At 38.8% G+C, this 16,686-nt stretch overlaps 1 protein-coding gene across 3 annotated transcripts in view; it reads left to right on the forward strand.

Annotated features, from left to right (window-relative positions):
- Nucleotides 1–15,225, forward strand: part of RB1CC1 (RB1 inducible coiled-coil 1) — a 47,591-nt gene extending 32,366 nt beyond the window's left edge. For 2 of the 3 annotated variants that reach the window (XM_083517871.1, XM_083517872.1), the window contains exons 16-24: nucleotides 1,032–1,185; nucleotides 1,998–2,106; nucleotides 2,203–2,443; nucleotides 3,739–3,793; nucleotides 6,553–6,600; nucleotides 10,120–10,178; nucleotides 11,551–11,687; nucleotides 13,185–13,255; nucleotides 14,005–15,225. In XM_083517871.1, the coding sequence (XP_083373997.1) occupies nucleotides 1,032–1,185; nucleotides 1,998–2,106; nucleotides 2,203–2,443; nucleotides 3,739–3,793; nucleotides 6,553–6,600; nucleotides 10,120–10,178; nucleotides 11,551–11,687; nucleotides 13,185–13,255; nucleotides 14,005–14,082 (952 nt within the window). In that variant the 3' untranslated portion in view covers nucleotides 14,083–15,225. The remainder of the gene's footprint in view (nucleotides 1–1,031; nucleotides 1,186–1,997; nucleotides 2,107–2,202; nucleotides 2,444–3,738; nucleotides 3,794–6,552; nucleotides 6,601–10,119; nucleotides 10,179–11,550; nucleotides 11,688–13,184; nucleotides 13,256–14,004) is intronic. The other variant, XM_083517873.1, reaches the window with a different exon arrangement.
- The last annotated feature ends 1,461 nt before the right edge of the window (nucleotides 15,226–16,686 follow it).

Here is a 16,686-nt window from a genome sequence, read left to right on the forward strand (position 1 = left end):
TTTAAAAGCAAAAATAATACATTTTCAGTTGTTGGGGATGAAGCCAGTTTGTGAGGCATGGCCACATCAAGACATAATGTGCTTAGTGCCAAGTTGTTTCATCATATTTAAAATTCTAAATGTAATTTCCATGAGTTGAGTTTGTTGAATTGCGTGGGAATTGTGTAATACTGGACTGAAGTGTTTCCGTACTATCATCTCAGTAAGCTGAGAGTTTTTACTATGTAATTGAAATGACTTACTTAATACGTTACTTTACAAATAGAAGAATTTAGCTGTCTTAACATATGAGAAATGAATCTTGGAGAATATTCAAGAAAGACAGTATTGAAAGCAGATCCATTTCTTAGAGTTTTTCCCATCTCCTTGTTAAAACAAGAATATACATTGTGCTCCCTATGTGGCATGTCAAGACCACTGTGTGATGTGTCTGTAGCTGGATTATTTTGCATTTTAATAATGCTGGTGGTGTACCTGATTCACAAAGGCTCCCGAATGCCTGCTATTGTAGTAGGGTATATTTAGACAGCTATTAACTCTTGAATTTCTCTGACTTTAGAGTAGCAAATTGCTTGATAGTGAATTCCATCTTTGCAATCCCATTATAATGTATAGGGATTATATAATTAATATAGAGATTAATGCAAGTTTAGATCGAAACTAAATTTATTGTTCCTCCTATAACCAAGATTTAGTTTCATTTTTAGGTGTGGTGTTTTTTTTTACTCTCCTATCTTTCCATGAACACACCAATTATTTGCACAACATCTGAACTTTCTCCTGCAAAGTCAAGCAAAAGAAGGCGAACACACTGTGCGCTAAGAATCTTGCTGCTGTGTTTGTTTAAAAAAATAAGAAAAGCTTTTTCATACATTTATCAGGAATGTTTCCCCTTGACTAGTCAGAATTTTGAATTTCTTAACTAGGGAAACACCAGATAAAGTGATATTGAGGTTTAAGGTTTCCCTTTGTAGATTGTTCGTACCATCCTGGGCTGGTCATTTAAATTTTCAATGTTTTCCTTTTCCTAGTTCGGTTGAATCATCTGCATCAAGCTTAGTTGCAGAACTTCAAGAAAAACTTCAGGAAGAAAAGGTGAAGTTTTTGGAGCAGCTTGAAGAACATGAGAAAAGAAAAAATGAGGAAATGCAAAACATTCGAACATCACTCACTGCAGAACAGCAGGTAGACGAGGCTGTTTCAAGATTTCAGATTAGATACACTTGTGAGGATGCTTTAAAGTAACTGGGAGCTCCATTGTTTTTCACAGCCTTCTTAGAAATTCTCATTCCTCAGAATTCCAGGACCTTTTGATGGTTTCCTTATGTCTTTAGCTTGCAAAGGGATTATTGCCTAGCATTTCAGGCTAGTACTGGTTTTCTGACATGTCACATACAGCCACTGCTTGTTCTTATACAATCCCTGTTCAATTGAGTGGAGTTTTCACTGGGGACCCAAAAAACTTCCATTGCATGTTTGGCAATTGTGCCACTACATCTGAAAGATGCTGGCGCAAGGAGACAAATGAGCAGCTTGGAGAACATCAAAATTGGATGCATTCTGGGCTTATGCTTCTAAAAAGTAAAATCAATCAATCACTATTAATTGTTATTTCCAAAAAACATTTTTACCCTGCTTAGTCAAAGAAGGCTCAAAAAGCAGCTTACAAATTTTGATGATGATAAGACAGTTCCTGCAGCTCACAGTTTCAATGAGGTATAGCACAAAAAAGAAAAGGAACGGGGAAGGAGGTGGGGAAAGCAAGCTGGAACTAAAAAATATGAAGAAGCAGAGCCAAAAGTTCCCAGTCTTTCAGTCTTACCTCTCTCCCTCTCCTGTACCTGATGGAATGGCTTCTGATAGATGGCTGCTGAGGGAGGAGGCCAAAGCTGGTATGTTGTAGCCTCTTCAGAGATTGAAAAGTACCTATTTATTTTTTTCATGTCATATATATGTACATTGTATTGCTTAAAATAATGCTGATTCTGTATTTTCAGACGACGTTTAACACTGTTCTAACAAGAGAAAAAATGAAAAAGGAAAACATAATAAATGATCTTAGTGACAAATTAAAAGCAATAATACAGCAGCAAGAAAGGGATAAGGGTAAGCAAATGTTTTGTACATGTAGTTTGAATCCAATTAATTGCTCTGCAGAATATCAGAATGTTGAATATTACTTATTGGCTGCCTTTTGCTCAGATCTGATTGAAAGTCTTTCTGAAGACCGAGCCTGTTTACTCGAAGAGAAGAAGAAACTTGAAGAAGAGGTTAATAAGCTGAGAAGCAGCAATTTTGTTCCACCAGCCTGTTTACCTCCTCCTTCAGAACCTCCCGGAGCTTGTGCAGCTGATTTTACAGCAGAAACTGAGCGATTAACGTCAGATACCACAGAAGAAGGAAAAATGGATTCCACGCTGGAAACAAGCATGATGGCTGTAAAGTTAGTACACAAATCTTGAAATAGATATGTATCTGAATGTCAGTAGGCATTGTTTTGAATTTTGTATTCTTATTTGAAATGTTTGAAAATACCCCCCCACACACACACACACTCCACTGTCATGTGAAGCAACTCAAATCTGAGGTGAATAGGCTGTGGGTGCAAGGCTTTCGGACAACCTGGAATTCTTGAGGGAATTTGTATTTATATTTTGATCTGATTTGATACATTTTTACATCTCCAAGCTCTTCAGGAATGGGAAAACACTAGGCAGAGAGACAGACAGAGAGAGGAGTATATAGTTTTGTGAATGACATCTTTATTTCTTTGGTTATCGGCATTCTCCTTTTCCTTCCAGTTACAGTGCTTATTTTGCTGTCAGGGATAAAACACATCCATCTACACCTTGTTCGGCTTTGGCAGCATGTGACTTTGGTGCAAATTTGAACAGAGAACAATATTCTTTTTTAAATGCCTCAAATAATTTTCTTTATTCATAACTCTAACCCGTCCACCATCCTTTTATAATTTTTGCAGGCACCATATACTGGCACCTTTTCCTCTTTTTTTCGTCATGTTCATGGAAATTGTTTGCAAAAGTACATAGGAAATCATTGGACCTCTTTTTAGAAAACAAAAACACCTCAGACTTTAAAGGGTCCAAAATCTGAGAGCTTCATTCCCTCAGAAGTGACTACTGTGCCTACAAATATACAATTCTGTGTAAAAAAATGAAAATTTAGACTATACTGTAGATGTCATAGGAGTTGTTGGTTTTTACCCTATGTCTTGGATCCAGAGTGAAACATCAAGTCAGTACAAGCCACTGACCCAAAGCAACCCCCTCTTCAAACCAACCAGGAAGGTCCAGAATATTTCTTCTGGACATCCCTACTATATTAGCACATGGAAGTGTTTTCACTGAACTGTGTTATCATGTGAAAACTAAAAAGAGAACTCACCTGGTATAAAGACTCTCTCACCTCAAAAATGGTTGCTGAACTGCCTTTGAAAATCCAAAAGAGCACAATAGAAATACCATGCATGTTTTCCAAGGCATTGTGATTAATTAATTTGCTTGGATTCCTCGTTCTTTTTGTCACCTGCTATTTAGGAGCGGGGAATATACAGCATGTCAGATACACTGGAGACACAATGTAGCATGTCAAGATGAATATAATATGGCTTATCTTCATTTTCTTGTGACATATTAATCTACTAAAACCCTCTATTTGACATATTTTCTCATTAATGAAGCTGCACATCTTGTTAACCGTTTCTTATTTTATTTTTAGTGAAAATGTGCAGATTTTGTCAGAGGAAAAACAGAGGATAATGATGTTAGAAAAAGTGAGTAGTTTTTTGCTCTGGTTACCTATTTACTGCCTTCAAGAGAGATTAGGAACCTCTGTGTTCAGCTTCATGTATTAATGTATTGTCATATATTTGCTGAAATAAGGTGGGCTGGAACCACGTGGGAGCTAACAAAAGCAAAAGTCCCAACTTTTTGTCCACTGTGATTGCCTTTTTTTCTTGTGCATACCGCTACTGGTTATTTAGGGAACGTTTGCCTATGATTTCAGGTTGTTGTAAGAATGTTTGTAAGGGCTATCTATAATGTAGTGCTAAGCGACTTGTTCCCTTAGTGCAAGTGTTTACTCTAGCACAATGGAACTCTACTCCCCTCCACCCTAAATCTGTTCTGGGAGTTTATCCCAGATTTGGGAAGGGTGTGGGTTGTGCTCAGGCAGAGGAGAGAGTTCCATTGTGTAAGCTTATATCCTTGTGTTAATGGAGTGAGTGCATTGGATGCCACCCTTGAACCCTCTGATTTTAAGATACTTGAAGATGCTTATTTGGAAGAAAGACAAATTCATCCATTGGTCCTATCCAGAGTCATACACAGCAGCTTTAATGACGCTGAATTCTATTTTGGATGCATGATGAGCCTGAGTTGCTATTTGACATAGCACAAACAGTTCCCAAAGCACTGACAAAAACTGTGTGTGCAGTTCGAAGTGCAAGATACAGAGATCCAGCCCAGGAACTGCACGTGCAGCACTTGTTTGCACATGTGGATCCTGGTCAGCCAGAGATCTGCTCACAGCAGCATGACCTTTGCTCACAGGAGCATGTTGTGTTTTTGTTTTTTGCATAAGCCTACCTTGCTACCATGTTTGCTGTTTATTGAGCAAACCTGTTACTGCGTTATATGTAATCTGTAAAATCTAAGTTAATTGTCCTATTAATTCTTAACTAGTGTAAATTCATTGTCCCATTCTTAAATCAAGTGAGTTCCATAGTTTTACTTTGACAAACATCTTTTTAACTATTAGGTATAGGTATAGGGACCCCTGACCATTAGGTCCAGTCATGGCCGACTCTGGGGTTGCAGCACTCATCTCGCTTTATTGGCCGAGGGAGCCGGCGTACAGCTTCCGGGTCATGTGGCCAGCATGACTAAGCCGCTTCTGGCGAACCAGAGCAGCGCACGGAAACGCCGTTTACCTTCCCGCCTGAGCGGTACCTATTTATCTACTTGCACTTTGACATGCTTTCGAACTGCTAGGTTGGCAGGAGCAGGGACCGAGCAACGGGAACTCACCCCGTCATGGGGATTCGAACCGCCGACCTTCTGATCGGCAAGTCCTAGGCTCTGTGGTTTAACCCACAGCGCCACCCGCGTCCCGTTTTTTAAGTATTACTGAGTAGTAACACAACTATTAATGCTGCTATTCTGCAACTGGATGACTGAAAGCATTTCCTCATTTTAGCTGCTTAGAACTATTGGATCAGAGTCAATACTACCCTTTTATATTAGGACATTTAAACTGATTCCCGTTAAAACTAGAAGCATAGGAATTATTGTGGTTACTTTGGCTTTCCAATTAATACACATTTCATAGGTTACTGAGAAAACTCAGGGATGTAACACACGCTTTGTATCCAGAAAGCACCAGGTTTAATCCCTAACACCTGTAGTTAAAAAGATGTCAAACAATGACTGGTTATAGATGTGTTGACTGGTTTTTAAACTTGTAATACAGATCTCGCCTACCCAGCCATATGCCAGTAAAAAAGGGAAGATGAGTACTTGGATCTCACCCACCTCCAGTCAAAGCTGGTGTGGTGCTGGTGGGAGAGCTCATCTGTAGAGATGACTGTTTTCAAATTCCTCCCCTGCCCTCAAACTGCAGGTCATAAATTGCAGTTGGGACGTGTCTTGGAAGCTCGGACACCATGGGCCAAATTAATTTAACAGCAGCAAAGATTTGAGAATTTCTTCTATCATGCAACTTCTTTGCTAGCCAATGAGAGAAAATTTTAACTTTCACGAAATCAAAGCTGAATTTCCAAGTTACAGTGGTGCCCCTCAAGACGAATGCCTCGCAAGACGGAAAACTCGCTAGACGAAAGAGTTTTCCGTTTTGGAGGTGCTTCGCAAAACGAATTTCCTATGGGTTTGCTTCGCAAGACAATGTCTTGCGAGTTCCTGCTGGTTTTTTCCCTCCCCCCCTTTTTCTAAGCCGCTAAGCCGCTTATCAGCTGATCCGATCAGCAGATAAGCCACTAAAAGCCGCTAATAGCGCTAATCCGCTAATCCGTCAATGAGCTTGCTTCGCAAGACGAAAAAACCGCTAGACGAAGAGAATCACAGAACGGATTCTTTTCGTCTTGCGAGGCACCACTGTATGTAACTACTTGGAAGAAAAATGATTCGGCTATGAACACCATTATTTGAGTTCATACTTAATAGATGGCACAGCTGGTATGAATTTCTGTTCCAGTAGGCCAAATCTGATCTGAAACATATTCAAACCCACTAATGTGGCACAATAAATAAGTGTGGGTTATACACTTAGCTATGCACACACACATACTTACATCTATAGTGTTTTTTTAAAAAAATTGAGCCTCTAGCAACACAATCCTAAACCTGTTTACTCAGACTTTAAGTCGCACTGAGATAAATGAGCCATCCTCTCCCACATAAGTATAGAATTGCAGTCTTAAAATATTGAAAACATGCATATGAAGTTATAAAACTAATAAATGTAAAACTATATTTAAACAAAATGTTGAAAGGTTTGTGTTATGCTGTTTTATAGACGTTGCAGTTGAAAGAGGAGGAAAATAAGAGGCTTAATCAAAGATTGGTAAGCATATAACAAAATTATGTGTTTAGAAAACAAATGTGGTTAAACAGGTAGGTTTTTGCCACTCTTGGCTTGTGGCAATGAGACTTAGCTCAAGAGGGTATGCCTTTATAATACAGCGTTAAGCCAGGCTACATTTGGATGTGATGATCCTTGTAATTGAGAGGCCCAAGAAAACTGTTGAGGAGTAAAAAATAATAATTAAACCAATACTTTCAAAGTGGTGGGGAGAGCAAATATTCCTCCTTTTTGTTTATTTGATTTCTCTCTTTTTAATAAAATCTAAGATATTTTAGAAATTGAGGATGGGAGTAGTTTTTCAAAGAAACAGGGGAAATTATTCATATGTATGTTCGTGTGTGTGTGTATTGCTTGAAAATAAAGCTAGCAATATATAGTGAGTAACAACCTTGCCAGAAGCAGTTCCATGGGAGTTGCTAGGAGCTGATCTAGTCCAAGATGTATGATCTAGAATTGTGATGCATTAGTCTAGAAGCATGATGTCATAACAGGAGAGATGTGGCTACATGGGGATCTGGAACACATAGCACTCATGAAAGCTGCTGGTATTGCAGCATTACAAGTGTTTATTAGATTTATTTATGTTTCTGTTTGTGATTTGTGTAAAGGACTTTGACTAGGTATGCAGTGGTGTTCATTTAGGGATGGTTGGCAGTAGACTTGATTGATCAATTGATTAAATCATTCTTGATTAAAGATTATTTCAAGAAGGCTTGTCCCTCATTGCTGAACCTTCCCCACAGTGTACAGCCATCAAGGAGTGCTGGGAGCATAGAGAACATGCCTTAGAATGGGTAACCTGCATAGCACCCTCCAGATGTAGTCGGTCAGGGATGATGAGTGTTGTAGTCAGTCAGCCATGTTGCCTGGGATTGATGGAAATGATAGCCCAGCAAAATCATGAGGAAATCACTTTGGCTACTCCTGCTATTGATGCATCCACAAAGGCTCTGCAAAACAGAGAATATTCAGCAGGCAAGCTGGAGTCTTGCCTGCTTTCTTTAATGAGATTTTGTAACCACTTCATAGGAATAGAAGTATTATAGAAGGTTTCTAATTACTTTGTAACTAAGAATCAGTGATACAGTAATAGTTTTGCATAATAATGATGTTGAAGTGCAGTAAAAAAGTAGTTTTCACTGGAGATACTTTTCACTGGCATTCTAAAATACTATTGGTTGGATCCAACATAGTATTGCAGTAAACATTCCAACAGCAGAACAGAATGTTCTCTCTTTCTCTTCCCCTTGTATACCCCCTAAATCTGATCTGAGGCTCTCATAACCCTCATAGTCCCATTGTGTTAATGGTAATCCTTGTGTGAGTGCAGTTATTGAGTTGACTACCATCCTACGTAATCCTATCCATTTTTACTTGAAAAGTACGTCTCACTGATATAAATAACTTGCTTCTAAATGTTTGTAGCCAAACTTTCATTTAATGGCAAACTTTCCTTTTTCCCTCATGTGAAGTCTAATAAATCTTATATTGAATTGTGTTCAGCTGAACATAACAAAGCTACAAGAGAGCATTTGGCAGTTGGATGTATGATTTAAAGACCGTTTTTTGTCAGTAACAGAAGTTTCACAAGGGGAAAACAGTAACTTAATTATTTCACAAGTAAGCACGAATAATCTAAAGCTAGTTTTTGCCAGTCCATGGGTAATTATAGCTGCTACTTGGTTTTGAAGCAACTAATGTAGCAGCCAAGAGCATGACTGCATTTTTTCTTGATACTCCCAAGATTTTATCAGCAAATGCTTCCTTTCATTTACGTCATTATAAAGAAGAGATGTGAAGTACATTCTCTCAGCTCGGATGTACTCTGAGAGCAAGGATTTAAGTTCAGTTTTCCATTGATTGAGTGTTATTTTAGGACCCTCTTAGTATCTACGAGGTGCAGTAAGGAAACAGACCTCTTTCATCTAGAGTCACTGGAACATGTTATTTTTGTGACTGAGACTATGAAAAACCCTGAGTTTAAATGTCACAAAATAAAGGAAAGATTCTAAAAGGTGTGGGGTTACCGGACAAAAGCGTATATATTCAGCTTTTATTTTCCATATGGACAAAAAGTTACACTGTCAACATAGCAGAACACAAATTGATTGCCTCTTATTAGCCCTGTCGAGCATGTAGATCTTTGGATTCAGGCCAATATGTTGGAGAGAAAGCCTAACAGAGAAAACAGATGATAAAAGTAATTATTTTATATATTGAGACTTAAGACCAGATCTGGTGATGAGGCACACAGTTTTTAACAGCCTTGTTTAAAATTAGGATGAAATAAGAAAGCATGTTAATAAACTTATTGATGGTGTTTGGACCTGAAAATGCCATGAAAGATTTTTACAATACTGTATAAAAAAAAGTGATTCCCCCCCCCCTTACTTTCTGTTCGTTTCTTTGAAATGGTTGTGCACAGAATGGTCCTTGGAAAAAACTATACTTTTAAGAGAAGTTTTATATTGTGTGGAAATGATTTTGATGCATCATTTAATATGGGTTTCAGTGTTTGATGTAAGTGTCCGTGCTCTTTTGGTAGCAATGTGAATGCTGAGCATAATTTGGTCAGCTTCTGAACGTTTTCTTTCCATTTGGGTGTGTGGGGAATAGTCCTGCTTGCAGTCTTTTCATAGGCATCTGGTGAGAACAGCATACTGAGCTAGTTGGACCTTTGGTTTGATACAGCAGGACTCTTGTTATATTCTTGCCCATTTGACTCTGAGTGAAGTACTCACTCCAAGCCCAAACAATAGGGGTGAGCAACCTTTTTGACCCCAAGGGGCTGTAGGCAGGATTGGCAGTAAGTTGAGGACTGTGTGTTTACATGCATGTGTGTGTGCGTGCACATACATGCCCTACTGCCACACACATCCTCACACAGAAACCTTGTCACAACCTTCCCATCACACACTTTCTCATACAAATAATAGTAAAAAGAAACTTGCCACTGCTGCTTCTGCCACCTCCATCCCAGTGCATTCACACATTTTTGTTTCATTACTGAGCCTCTGTCCTCATTGCCTTCCTTTTTAAAATTGAGTTTCACAGTGGCAGGTCAGTACAGTACCAGCTATTCAGTTAATGCCATTCAAAGTTAAATTCAGTACAGGTGAATGATCATCACCATATGCAGACTCCCAGTTGGAACTCCTGAGTGTAGCTGATCCCTGCAAAAAATATAGCACCAATGCAAGATGTGCTTTTGGTAGGAATCTTTGTGGCCCCACTCATCTGTCAAAAATAGCCTGTGGAGAGTGAACCAGTTTTGCATCCAGGCTATTGGTTAAAGAGCTCTCCAGCTATGGCCCAGATAAAGAGCATTTCTTTAAAGCTTTCATTCATACTGAAAGGATATCTTCCACTGGTGTCTGGTGGTGTCCCTAGGCAGTCTAATAAGTGGTAATAGAAATATGTTACAAAAGTGACCCTATGGCCAGAATATGTCACACAAACCCTTCAGAAAAGGATAATAATGCTGTCTCATTTTTGCAGATGTCTCAAAGCATGTCTTCGGTGTCTCTAAGACATTCTGAGAAAATTGCAATCAGAGAGTAAGTATGGGTGTTAATAATGGTCAAGGATTTTTTTTTTCTGTTTTATTGAATTCTTTTTTAAAAAAATCCTCTTCTGGTAAATGCTTTTTAAAGTTCTAATTGAGTGCAGACTGAAAACAGTATATCTGAAAAGCTACTGAGTGAGTCAATTCCCTGCCTTGGTTTATTTAATTGTTCCTATTGTTTTAGGTAAGCATCTAATTGCCCCACCGCAGGTGTCTTTAAAAAAAATAATGCATTGTTTGTGTTGGGATAGATAATATCCTAGAATTAAACTTGCCTTAGACCGTTTCTTTGAAAACAGCTTGCTTATGAGACATAATAGGTGGGTGTGTAGAGAGGGGACATTTGCTGCCAAATACAAAAAACCTGGTTGATGTAATTCAAGTGATACTGGTCTGCATCCTTAAGGGAGTACTCTCCAGTAGAGGTTCCCCCCACACAACTGTGCAACTGAAAGTGAGGATTTGAACCTGTCTTCCCACTTCTAGTCCGATGCTACCTACTGCACAGCACTGGCTGTATTTTTTAGAACAACAACCCACTACATATGTACTTTTGTTTTACAAAGTCATATGGAAACGCATAATAGGATGCACTTTGTTTTATAAAGTTGTCCTGATCCACTGGCCCAAAGGAGGGCTTGTGGGACTGGTCAGATGCAGGGATACCAAAGAAGGATGTCAAAAACGCCAGAGTGACCAGTTCTGGTGCTTTATTTAAAAAAAGGTGGGGACTTGCAGCCAACCAGCCTGCCAGGTCTCCCAGCCTTTACAAAAGTGGGATGGACATTGCAGTAAGGAGGTGGCTTGTCCGCACCCAAGGAGACATGTATACATCCTTTATGCACAAAGCAACATATGTGAGTTTACCCAGAACCTCCCATCACACCTGGCCAGTGAGGCCATAGGTGGCAACTGTCCAAAGTTTCTCCCTTCTCTGGGCCTAGAGCCCAGCACCCCAAAGCCCACAGATAAGCACAGCATCAAAGCAAGCCAATTAGCATATATCAAAGCAAGTGAATATAAACATCTATGAGCTCATTCGTGCAACAACTGCCAATTAGTTTGGGGTTATCTTGACTACCAAGACAGTGTCTGCAGGCCTTCCAGAACATTTCACCTTTGGTTCAACACAAAAGTCCTCGATTCTGGCAACATGTCCATACCTAGCTGGTGAAAGCAAAAACTACATAATGCCTCAAAAGCATATCACGGCACCAAAGTGTGTAAAGTGTGTAATGACGCAGGCTGCAATCTTGTGGTCCCTTTCCTAGGAGGAAGCCCACTGAACTTAGTAGGGCTTTCCTCTGAGTAAACAAAAATACAATTGTGCTGCTTTTCTTCTGAGCCTTGTATTTTTTATCCAGTTTTCAGGTTGGCGATTTGGTTCTCATTATTTTGGATGAACGTCACGACAACTATGTATTATTTACTGTTAGCCCAACTTTGTATTTCTTACACTCAGAATCTCTTGCTGCACTGGATCTCAAACCAGGTGAGTGTGGTAAGTGTCATAACTCTGGAGAGAATGTTCTTCTGGTGCATTTAAATATTCAGTCTTGCAATAATCTGCTTAAAATTTATGTTTGAACATGTGAATGCATGTATTACATATACGTGTTGGGGCCAGTATATATATAAACGCTGGCTAGTGCATGATTCCCACGTATTATGAAAAATGTAAACATGAAGAGGGAATTGTGCACATTTTCCAGTCAATATACTTTCTAGCAGGACTTCTTGAATGTTTACAAGTTGATAGTATTTTGCACGCATATTTTCCATGTATTATCTCCAAAGGTATTTGAGTGGGGCATTGTATACAACCTAACTGCATTTTTTACATTTTCTGGGCAATGTGCACATTTGCCAGCTATTATGCATATGTACCAAGAAACATACCCTTTGTTTCTATCTGTAGTACAGAGGTGGTCAATCCCTTGCCACATACTACGTGCAGCCCACTGTTTTAATTTTATGCAGCTTGTGGTGTCCTCTCCTGCCGATGAACTGAGCAGTGAGAGAATGAGGGTGTAGCCACAGTCTTTTTTCTCCTGCTACTTAAGTGTTCTGTGCAGATTAGTTGAGCAGCATTGAGGATGGAGGTTTAATGCTTTGCTTCTCTAATGAGTAGCAGGGAAGCAATATCTGTGGGTGGGTGGATTTGAGGAAGGTGCATAGCTGTCAACTTTTCCCTTTTCTTGTGAGGAATCCTATTCGGAATAAGGGAATTTCCCTTAAAAAAAGGGAAAAGTTGACAGCTGTGGGAAGGTGGAATGAAAAAGATGAAGAATCAAAGTATGCCCCACTAATTAATGTCCATGTAGCTTTAAAGTTGCCTAAGGAAGTTTTCTTTGGTGCTGGGTTGGGCAACTGAAGTGTAGCAGAGATGAAGGTGAGTTGCCTGCCTGCTTTTATCTTCTATTGCTCCTTGGTGAGAGTAGATCTCTCTTACGCACCATACAATAAACCAATTTCTTTTGTCAGTACAGTCATACCTTGGGTTAAATATGCTTCAGGTTGAGCGCTTTCGGGTTGCACTCCGTGGCGACCCGGAAGTAACGGAACGCGTTACTTCTGGGTTTCACCGCTTAAGCATGCGCAGACGGTCAATGACGTCATGCGCGGAAACGGTGAATCGCGACCTGCAGACATGGGTTGCGTTCACTTCAGGATGCGAACGGGGATCCGGAACGGATCCCGTTCGTATCCAGAGGTACCACTGTATGTCGCAAAAAGATGACAATATGCCACTATAAACATTTTTGCCATTTAGGCTTTTTCAAATTCATTTACGCTTTTCCAAATTTAAATGCAAGATTGTGAGTTTAGAATATTGTACCAATTTGAGGTAACATTTTGTATATGGAAGTTTTTTATTCTGTCACATAGTTGAAATTAAGATTATAATGTGCCTGCTAGATAAATGGCCATGGACGTTTTTGTGCCTAAAGTAGTTTGGATATTATCATGCCACAAGTAATAAATATTCTCCTTCCAGCTTCAGGAGCATCTCGAAGACCCTGGGTGTTGGGAAAAGTGATGGAAAAGGAATATTGTCAGGCAAAAAAGGTAAGGATACATATTCAGTTTCAGCATGGCTCATTGAAAATAGTTGCAAGAGTTCCTTTTAGTTAAGAGGGAACTTTACCCTCATTCTTGCTCATAACTCTGTTTTAAACTCAGTTGTAGGAGTAATATTTAAAGTACCATATTTTTCAGTCTGTAAGATGCCCCCTATTTTGGGGGACTCAGATTTAAGAAAAAAAGGGGGGGAGATGTATCTCTGTATAAGACGCCCCCTAATTTTTGACTTTTTTTTTTAGGGGGAAAACCTAGTCTTATACACAGAAAAATAAAGTAATTGTTAACTTTTTAATTCATCCCTCACATATCATAGCCATCAACACTATTTTTTATGAAAGTGCTCTGGATCAACTTCTTAAGTCTAAAAGCTTGGCTAACCATGAAATACTTTTAATTATCTTCGGGCAAATACTTTAGTAATTTGCTGAGCTGCTGCCAATAGCTAATCAAGAAGCAAGTGCTTTGAGGTGTCACAAAATTACATTTTTTTTACCCATAGCCCACTAGATGGTGAAATAGTAATTTACCTCAAAAGGAGATTCGGTTTCACTTAAATATCTTATTCTGTTAAATTGGGTAGATTTAGTTGCATTGCCCATTCACAGCGGAAATGCCATGCAGCTGCCAGCTCAACCACGTCGGCCAATAAATGAGATGAAAAAGTATTGTCTTCTGACTAGCTCTGGTATATTTCAAATAATTCTTTGCATATGTGTGTTTTTGTTTTTGCTTAGGCACAAAACAGATTTAAAGTTCCTTTGGGTACAAAATTCTACAGAGTAAAAGCAGTGCCATGGAACAAGAAAGTATAACACATGATGGAAACTCCTCATCACCATTTTTTTCTGGCCTGGCCTTCAGTGCTCATTCACCACTCCCAAGTAGCTGGCCATCATCTTTTTATACTGAGGTCCCATGACAATGCTCCACAATGTAATACTGTCCCCCCTCCCTTCTTCCTTTTTAATGTGTTACATTTTAGAAACAAGGATTTCATCACAACGTCTGGCCTAACTGTTCCAATTTTTTTACCTGGATAACTTTAGAAGTGTGGACCAAATGAGTTCATTTTCTGAAAGGGCAAATCTTACATATCATGGCTTATTTACTAGCCATGCTAATAGCCTGTTAAATATACATTAGTTCCTATTAGGTGTTAAATGTTAGCTACCATTATTACCAGCATATGACCTTTTGTGAAATCATTATCAAAATACTTGCACTCTTTAACAGATTCTTTATAATATGTATAAATTCATCAGTTATTTAAAGAGGAGTGTTCATTGCATGCAGATAATCATAAGTTTCTTCAACATGAGTTTGCCTCAGTAGATGAAAAGGTAACTACTGCAACTGGTGTTACAAAGCCCTTTAATAGGAGAAAGAGAGAGAAGAAAAATGTTGGACTGATACGAAACAGCAATAGGTAAAGCTTTTTTCAAAGGATTGATCACAGAGTTTTGAAGGGAAGCAGATGTGCTCTTGTATTTAAAAGATGCACCTGAACCTTCCCAATCCACAGAGAAGTCTTGTATTAATCTATTTAGAAAAATCATATTGATAAAATTATATTTCATGGCTGAGGTTCAGGAAAAAAAGAATCCATTGTACATTAACTATGAAAAGGTCATTGAAGTAACAAATTATTGTATTGTAAAAGACACGTAGAATTTTCAAACAATAAAGATTTGAACCTGTAAATGTCTAAATGGTCTGCATGCTTTTTAAATGCCCGTGTGGTACGACAGTTCTATCCAAGACTGTTCTTGTAAATTTTAAATTTAAATGTATAAGATAATTTGTATGAATATAAAATGCCTGTATTATTTCAAAAGAAACAGCATTCTGAAACTTTCAGTGTATGGCAAAGCTCATAATTCTAATGAGAGTTCATGTTTGCACAGCAAAACATCTAAGTAAAATGGTTCAAATAAATTGCTTGGGACAAGGCAAAATAGTGTTTGTTCTAACCATTTTTCTTCATTCACAGTATCTTCCTAACTCTTCTTTGTAATTCCATAGAAGAATAATTGTAGAATTCAATCTACATTTAATGTCCAAGAGTTTCAAAACTTCTGGAAATCTTGTGAACTGTATGTAACCCTGAGCTCTTTGCTCTGGATATAGGGGCACTATAAATAGACACCCGATGACAAAGATACACATTACTGCACTTTTTCTTTTCACCACACAGAAGTAAAATAAGCAAAAATAGTAGTGGCCCATTTCAAATGTTATCATTCCAGTCTGATGAACTGTGGGTCCGTGGGCAGGAACAAGCTGTTTCCTTGCACCCCTGGTTTCAGTGAAGATTTTTGTTGTTTCTTAAGCCCCCAGTTTCCGATGACACCCAAACTGAGTGACTGTGACTTGAGAGCTCTTGCCGAGCTATGATATAAAGCCAGGGTCAGAGCCTATCTTCATACCTTGGTTTGTGGAGATATTTCCTTTTGCATATTCTGTGTAAGGCAGGCATGTCCAAAGTCTGTTTTGGGGGCCTAATCTGGCCCCCGTGGCAGTATATGTCCTGGTGTAAAATTCTAAAAAAAAAAAAAGCTGAACAATTTTGGGGTAAACATTTTTTTAAAAGCGCAACAACTGTGGTCGGCCCTCACACATGTTCACTTTGGTCCTCTTTGGAAAAAAGTTTGATCCTCTTTGAAAAAGTTTGGGCACCCCTGGACTGTAAGGTCTCAAAGTGGCGGGTGGGGTGGTATTTTGTGTGGAGAGGGAAACTATAACTAAAGTTGGACTTCCTCCTTGAAAAAAACCCTGTTAATTCAGGACACTGAAAACGAGAAGGCAGAAGCGGGTGCCACTTTGTGCATCCACCTATCAGCACTTCTCATAACATTTGAAGCCACTCCTCTTCTAAATTACTCAGAACGGAACGTACATTCCTGTAAATGCTCATCCTGGAAAGAAGTTGTTCCTTGCTTACACCAGGCTCTCAGAAGAGCTATAAGAATATTAAGTCATAGATTTAGAATATAAACACCCAGTGATGGCCTTGGCTTTTCAGGAATATTTGTCATCTGTTTCATTTTATAATCTTTATGTGTGTCTAAAATGGAAATTCTGTCAAACAAAACCCTAACATATTCAGTAATGATTCTGAACAGTCAGCTGAAAAATATGCAGTTTACATACTTGTTGGATATCGCAGCCTGACTAGCTTATGGAAGTATGAGTGCTATGCACTGCCACCTTGCTTCATCTAACTCCACAACAACAAACGTCATCTATATCTTCGTAATTTGAATAAACAGCACACGCACAGTGAGGAAGTGGTACTAAATTACTCAGTGGTTCCTTTCCATTTCTCATGTGCCATTTATATACGTTTTTCATTTCCGTTAGCTTCTTGTATCAGTCCTTGATGAGAAAGTACTAGTATGCATTCTCTTGATCATAGA

Source organism: Podarcis liolepis (genome assembly GCF_965112155.1).
Source record: "Podarcis liolepis genome assembly, chromosome: 8".
Taxonomy (NCBI): Eukaryota; Metazoa; Chordata; class Lepidosauria; order Squamata; family Lacertidae; genus Podarcis; species Podarcis liolepis.